At 43.7% G+C, this 7,536-nt stretch overlaps 1 protein-coding gene across 1 annotated transcript in view; it reads right to left on the reverse strand.

Moving 5' to 3' along the window:
• The window catches only part of PPIL2 (peptidylprolyl isomerase like 2), a 161,809-nt gene extending 154,593 nt beyond the window's left edge, over window positions 1–7,216 (reverse strand). Inside the window, exons 1-5 of the mRNA XM_075898287.1 lie at window positions 6,995–7,216; window positions 5,695–5,744; window positions 4,265–4,310; window positions 3,578–3,640; window positions 2,565–2,616 (exon numbers count right to left, since the gene is read on the reverse strand). Of these exons, the coding sequence (XP_075754402.1) occupies window positions 2,565–2,616; window positions 3,578–3,640; window positions 4,265–4,310; window positions 5,695–5,744; window positions 6,995–7,026 (243 nt within the window). The 5' untranslated portion in view covers window positions 7,027–7,216. The remainder of the gene's footprint in view (window positions 1–2,564; window positions 2,617–3,577; window positions 3,641–4,264; window positions 4,311–5,694; window positions 5,745–6,994) is intronic.
• Window positions 7,217–7,536: the final 320 nt, after the last annotated feature.

The raw sequence follows: 7,536 nt of genomic DNA on the forward strand, positions 1-7,536 counted from the left end.
AGACTGCAATTGCTCTACAGAGCAGAGCACATGGAAAGACTCCTTCATGGATCTTAAAGGGAAAGTTATGATCAATAGGTCTGAAATCTGACCTATTTGTGTTTTGCTTGTATCTGTTTGCAAAGTCTTTAACTGTCTTTTATTCCACAAAATAAATATTTTCTTGTTTTTGTTTTTGAACAAAAAAGATAAAATGGCAGCAGCTTAACAATACTTCACACACTTATGTAGTTCTTTATGTGTACAAAGTGCTGTACAAAATAGGGATATGAACGAGCGATGTTAAGGATTATACGACTATCCGATAAGCAAATGTTTATCAGATAGTCGACAGGATGGTCGACTAGTTGTTCCCCCACCTTGCTGCCTGTATCAGACAGAGGCAGTAAGCCGGGGGGAAGAGGATACTTCAAAGCGGCAGCGCCGCATGGAGCCTGGGATGCTGCCCCTTTGAAACGCCACTGCATCGACTCAATTAGTGAATTACAGATGGTCCCCGAGCTGTGACTGGTCGTAAATTGACCTTTCGCATTTATGACCAAAACTCCCATTGAGCGGTCATAAAGGCAGTCCCTGAGTTACGAATGTGACCCACACTTACGAACAGCGCGGTGGCAATGTAACTCAATGGAGTCCGAGTTACGAACATTTCGAGTTACAGCCAAATGTTTGGTTCATAACTTGAGGAGAGGCTGTACCCGATACTTAACATCCTTAATGTGAACAACTAGTCGACTGTCCAATAAGCAAATGTTTATTGGATAGTAGACAGGCTATTCAATTAGCCGATTCCTCCCCATTTGCTGCCTCTATCAGAAAGAGGCAGCAACGGGGGGCAAGAGATAGGGGTACTTCAAAGCTTCAGCGCTACATGGAGCCTGCCACATGCTGCTTTGAAATGCTGAGTACAGCCTGGGGCCCTCTGGAGACTGCCCCACTGACCCCAGGGTCCACGCAGTGCTGCCGCTTTGAAATGCTGCTTGGAGCCTGAGTTCCCAGGTGATACCAGGCTCCATGCAGTGTTGCTACTTTGAAATGCGGCAGGGAGCACGGCCCCATGCTCCTCACAGCATTTTTGTCTTGAAGTGTATCAATAGCCCTGGGGCTGCTGCTACACTTCAAATGCGGAAGCGCCCTTATCAACTAATCAAAGAGTCGATGCAAATTGCATCAAGTATTGAATTGGCCAAATAATTGAAATTTTACATCCCTACTACAAACTAATGATTCATAAACAATCCTAAAATATAAAACTAGCAGACTTTTAGAATGAAGGAAAGAATAAGGCGGCAGTTTTAAGCTTTAATCTTCCATGAGGAAATTATAAATAGTGAGATGCAAGGAAAAACTTGAAAAATTACAGAAGATTTTTTAAAAGGACACTAAGCTACACTTCCAAACCCCCCTTCTCTGGGGTAGGCAGCCCTTATTCCCCTCTGGCTACCAGAGAGGGCCAGGCCGAGTTGTGGCAGCCCTGACTCTCTCCCTCTAGTCACCAGGCCCCTTTGAGACTAGGCCAGCCCTGGCTCTTCCCCACACTTCCAGCTGCCAGGGGGGTTGGGCCGGGCCGAATCCGCCAGCTTGCTCCCTCCAGGTTGCCAGGGGGTTGGGCCAGGCCAAGGATCTGCCCTTGCCCCCACGGCCAAGGAGGGTCTGAGGCCACCCTGGCCCTTGACACTCCCCACCCCCGCCCTTACTCTTGCTTCCCCGCACCCACTGCCCTGGCTCTTCCCCCAGCCCCGGGCTCTGAGGCTGCCCAAGCCCCAATGCCACTCCATCTCTTCTCCCACCCCACCCCAACCAGCCCTGCCTTTTTTCTCTCCCCTCTTCCCCACTCCCACCCTGCTCCACCAGGAAGGGAGGCTGGGGAGAGTAGCACCTCGCTGGGCCTGCGCTCTTCCCCCAGCTGCTGAGCACCAGGGACAGAAAGGGGAGGAGGGAGAGGTTGTTAAGATACCATCTAACAGCATTATGAACATCAAAACTACTAGAGTTATTAGCATAAGTTAAATGTTACTAATTTTTTACTAAAAAGAGCCATTAATCAAAGTTCTGTTATGCTTTTCTCTTACAAGTAGACCTTTTCACCCAATAAGAGCCTTTTTCAGAACCCTAATTATTGCTTTCACTAATCAGGCTTGATGATATCAATGATGGAAGAAATAAGGTCTTTTTAATTATGCACATAGTGGGAAATCTAGAACCTTCAGGGAGACTGTCAGCCTCTTCCACTATAAATTGTGGGGAATTTTTCATGTAACCTCTCCCCTCCTATCCTCCAAGGACAGATCACACACAGACTACATTCCTCAGTTAAAGCAATTAGGACCAGGAGAGAATCAGGGATATCTGCAGTCACTCAAAAACTGTTCATGTTTTGGTTAAAACGAACATGCCCTGGCAAATCTTTATTTTAATTTCAATACTTACCCCTACAAATAGTTATTTAAAACCCACAGAACCATTATGGAACTAAGGTCAAAGTTTCTCTCTTCACAGATCAAGTAAAAGTTATAAACAAGGAAAACAACATGTATTTTATTAATACAACCATTATTACCTACCTCCCCTGTGATTGGATTGGTTCCGTACTTCTTTATCCAAGGAACAATACTCCTGAAAAGAGAGGAGACAAGACAGTAAGTCATATACAGAAGTAGGAACCCACATTTACTACTGAAGACCCAGTCTTATCCCTAACTGGTTAGGAGAGCCCAACTATGGAAGTATTTCAAAGAGTCAAAGCAGCACCAAATGGCCTTTCATCAGGGAAAATGTTCCGCAGCTTTGCAAAAGCTCACTTCTCCTCACAAAGTGATATTTCCCTACCCTACAAAAATGTTATTTAACCTTAGATGGTGGGCAAACTTGATATTACAATCCACAGCAGTATTTTCCCTCACAGTATTTATGGATGCCTTATCTCATTAGATAAACAAAACAATTTTCTCTTCTGACTTTTAAAAATTAAAGGCAAAGGCATTTTTAATCTGCAGGTCTTGGCTTTTGCTGACCGTTTGCCACAGTTTTATCAGTACATCTCTGCAGAACATAAATGAAACCCAAAGACTGAAGAGCCCCAAAAACCTCTAAGTGAACTGAAAAGAACAGGAAGACATTTTTAGTGCTTATGACTCCTCACCTCAATGCAGATAGTATGCAAGGTTACCCCCAAGTGCTACTGTCTTATGAATTTTTCATGCATTCTAAATCTGTGAATCCCTTCATTCCCAAATTTCCTCTACCACACTATCAAACTGATAGGAATAAGAAAAGCTACAGACCATCATGCAATAACCTGTGCCAAGATGCACAGTTAAAAACATGCTACTCAAGCATAGAAACACTGCATATATACGGCTACAGCTGTCACCTTCTAAATACAGCTATGATTATGAGAAACAAAACCATTTGAGAAGTGAGACAGATTTAGACTAGAAATCTAAGCACCAGAGTTGAATTTGAAAGATCTAATCCCAGTTCTGACATGGTTCTGATCCCAACCATAACTTGAGCAAGTCACTCAGTCTATACGAAAAATCATACAAAAAATAAAAATGGCAAGTGAATGGCTTACAGCAAATCAAAGACTGTTCCATCTGGTGTGCAAACTGGATACTCAAATGGTTGCAGAGATAAACTAGGAAAAAAAATTCATATTTATTTCAGATTTATCAAAGTAACCTGGAAAGTCACAATACTAAACTAACAACTTATCATTAGCTTCTCTATGAGTCCTAAACTCAGGTCTACATCAGTGAACATAAAATGTGACTTGCAATTTACGTCTGCCTAGGGGGAACTAACTGATATTGCATCTTGATTTCTTTCATTCTCACATCTGTGTTTCATCAGCAAGAAGAAAATTCTAAGCACAAAGAACTAAGATATGAAAGGCCCTTGTAACTTAATCATTGGCTCAAAGTGACGATGGACAGATCAAGGATAAAACATCTTGAAGGGGAACAATATGAATATTAAGTTTACATGGCAAAAATTTTAGAAGTATAAACTTATTTGAACTGTGCATATTAATTCGTTGCAAATTTTACATGTATATATTTTGTTTGAACTTTACAGTCATTACATATACAATCTACAGACTCTGGGCTTCATGGAGTCCAAACAGAAATTTCAATTCTTGCTGAACTGTTGGTGGTGCTGCATGAAGGCATATTTTCTCTGATGTCTGTCTGTCCTACTGACCACCACAGTAAACATGATTTGGTCAACGGTTCAAGACAAGAACGATATTATGTCTTACCTGCAGTGATCAAAAGATAAACGCCTAAAATTTGCTTGTGGAATATCTGTTTAAAAAAATAAAAAGCAAAAGAACTTTTTATAAATCCAGAATAGTTTGGGCAGTAAACTTGCTTCTGATACTAATGATTAATACTAGGTGATATATATTTGGAAATTACTGTTTTCGATATATCAAGTTGGCAATTTGGTCCTGACAAAGATAAACAGTCTAAATCCTGTGAAACTAACAAAAATAAAAACTTGACAAACCAGTGCAGAGCAAACCCAAACTCTATTCCACAAATAAAATGGGAAGAGTTAGAAAAGTATTCTTTTAAAGTAATTGAGATACGCCTTGGCCTATCCTTCCACCCTGTCAAATTCTGAAGGTTTTATAGCTACATTATCCCCCTTTTTAAAAATGTTCTTGTCCGTTTTTAAAATTTGCACAGACATCAAAGGTCAAATGTTCCATGAAAGTAAGTTTGAGGAAGGCATTCCAAGCATGAAATTTTAAATCTTAAAAAAAGGGTGGAGATGCAAGAAACAAAAGAGGTTTACGCTGACATCAGGGAGCCGGAGGGGATGAGGAAAAGAGATGGAACACAGGGCTCTGTAGGCAAAGTCACGGAGTTTAGGTTTGGTGGACATAAAGTGAGAAGCTTGGGATGACGTGGTGGAAATAAGAGCATTTTGGTTTTGTGGACATGGTTAACATTAGAGACCTGAAAATAGATTACAAGTGTAGATGTTGCTAGGACATGAATGAGAAATTCAGTTATAGGGAGAGAAATGAGTGAGATTTTCAAATTCTGTGGAGGACAAGACTCAGCCGAAGTCTGACTGTAAGGGGAGAAGTGTGGAATCAAATATAACACCCAGGTTACAAGCATCAGGATCCCACTGTAACTGCTTTGATGTAGCCAAACTGAGATTGAAATGGCAGTGAACTATACAGGATGACATTTCCAGGGATAATGGAAAGAGCAAAGCTAAGAAAAGGATATAAGCCCAGAGGGAAGAAGAATATTTAAAAGTCATTCATGCAAAAGTGATCTGTAATTGCATGTAAACACATGAAATAATCAGGGGAGAAGGCACAGTCGGCAAGGATGGCACCCTGAAAGAGTCCAACAAAATAAAAGGGTAAACAGAAAAAGAGGTACCGAATGCATGTTTGGAAAGTCAGAGCAAGATCCAGGAAAGGATTCAACCAGGAAGGAAAGGAGGATAGGACACAATAAAAGAGAGAGCAGTCAACAAGTTTAAAGGCAACAGAAAGAGGGGGAGCATGGCAAGCAGGCCTTGAGACTTAGCCAAGAGGTCTTTCACAACTTCAATGAGAGAAGAATAAGGAAGAGAAAAACAGACATCAGCACTGAAGTGTGAACATATGTACAAATCAGAAATAATTGTGAAAAATAACAAAAAGAAAACACAGTAACTTACCTGCTTTCTTTCCTCCATAAAAGTGTGTATATTCTGCACATGTTATGTACCTAAAGAGTAAAGCAGTGTTAATGCTTAATACATTGCACTAATGATATTTAGCAGAAACCAATGATTTTTCAAACTGAAAGTTATATTAATAAGAGATATTAAACATTCTTAGCTACCTTTTTTACACTTTTACCCAATATAGCCAACTCTGATATTAGGTGTCACACCTCAATGTTCCCAATACGAAGAGCTTTGGGGCAATACCACAAAAAAAGAGAAACATACTATGTTGCCACCATATCATGCCAGAGACCAAGTTATAACACAGATGACACTTTTGTTTGCTTTATTGTCACTACGGATGATTCCATAACAACATCTGGAAACTGTGCATTAAGCCTTGAAGCAAAGGAACAAGGTTGACCCACAAGTCACTATTATAGCTTTTGTTCTATATTTACCACGCCAAACTTTTCTTCAGTGCCTAACACAGATACCCCAACTCCTGACCAAGCTGTGAGCTTACAAAAAGCTCTCGTACAGAACACAAGTTCTTGGTTCTATCTAGCTTCTTCTGGATCTGGGAGAATAAAGAACTAGCCGGGGGAAGGGGCACAAGAAAAAAGATTCACATTAAGTGAAAGATGTGAATCTGAAGTGCCATTTAAATCCCTTTGTAGAAACTGAGTTGACACACAGATTTAAGTTGCATCACTTCAAGTTCACACCTTCAATTAATCTGTATTAACTTTCCCAGACATCTCGGTACAGACAAATTCTAAGTATCTTCAAGCTACAGGTGTTAAAATGTGTTTATTTAAAATGCATAAATTTTCAGCGAGTACACGTTTACATACGCGGGTGGGAGGAAACAGGAGCTAGTGCTCCTTGCACATACTGGCTTCCACGCCTGCCACCGCCCCCCCGCCTCTGTTAGAAGGGGGGGGAGAAAGGCCCCTTAGTGTGTAATCGTGTAACCAGGGGGAGCAGCTGCCTCTTCGCACCTGCCACTTATGCCCCTGCGCCACCCTCCACCCCTTCATTAGACTAACGGCGCCTAAACCCTGCTCCTGCCGGCCCCGCCCGGGCAGCGCTCGTGGGGGAGAGCCTGGAAGGGGTCGGTCCCGCCACTGGCTCAGAGGACGCGCCGCTCCGCGCGGCTTAGCGGGCTGCCCGCGAGACAGCCGCACGCGCGGGCTCGGACCCCCACGGCCTGTCACGCCCGACAGCGGCCTGGACCGCGGGGAGCCAGGCCCGGCCACTGTCCGCGCGCCTTGAGCCCCGCCAGAACAGCCCCCCCCCTCCTCACATCTTGTCCTTCTGGTGCTGCCTCTTCCCCATGGCGGCGGTTCTGGCTCTTCCCCGGCGCAGGAAACGCGCCCCCTGCCAAGGGGGGACCCCGAAGTGAGGCGGACCAGCGAGCTCCGGCAGGCCAGCTCCCCCAGGGCTAAGCCGGCTGTTCCGGGCACCTCAGCGACTTCCGGTAGTACGGCGTGCGCCGCTAAACTAGTCACGCCGTACAACCCGGGCGCCCCAAGCACCGTTCCGGAAAGAGCCGCGGCCGTGTGAGACGCCGCTACTCGTAGCAGTTTCTGATTGGTACGCTCGTAAGGATCGGCTCCTATAATATATTGCTCCCGGAAGTAGCACCATCTTTGCATAGAGCTGCTCCTGGTAGCAATTACTGACAGGTTTGATTGTAAGACAGCTGCCCTTATAAGACATTGCTACCGAATGCAGCGCAACCCTACAGGGAGCAGCTACATAGTTATAAAGTGTAAGAAACTGCTAGGCTACGTCTACAGTGGCATGTGCCTTTGCGCAAGAGCATTCGTGCCAGTGTAGACACTC

This window comes from Pelodiscus sinensis, chromosome 15 (assembly GCF_049634645.1).
Source record: "Pelodiscus sinensis isolate JC-2024 chromosome 15, ASM4963464v1, whole genome shotgun sequence".
NCBI lineage: Eukaryota > Metazoa > Chordata > Testudines > Trionychidae > Pelodiscus > Pelodiscus sinensis.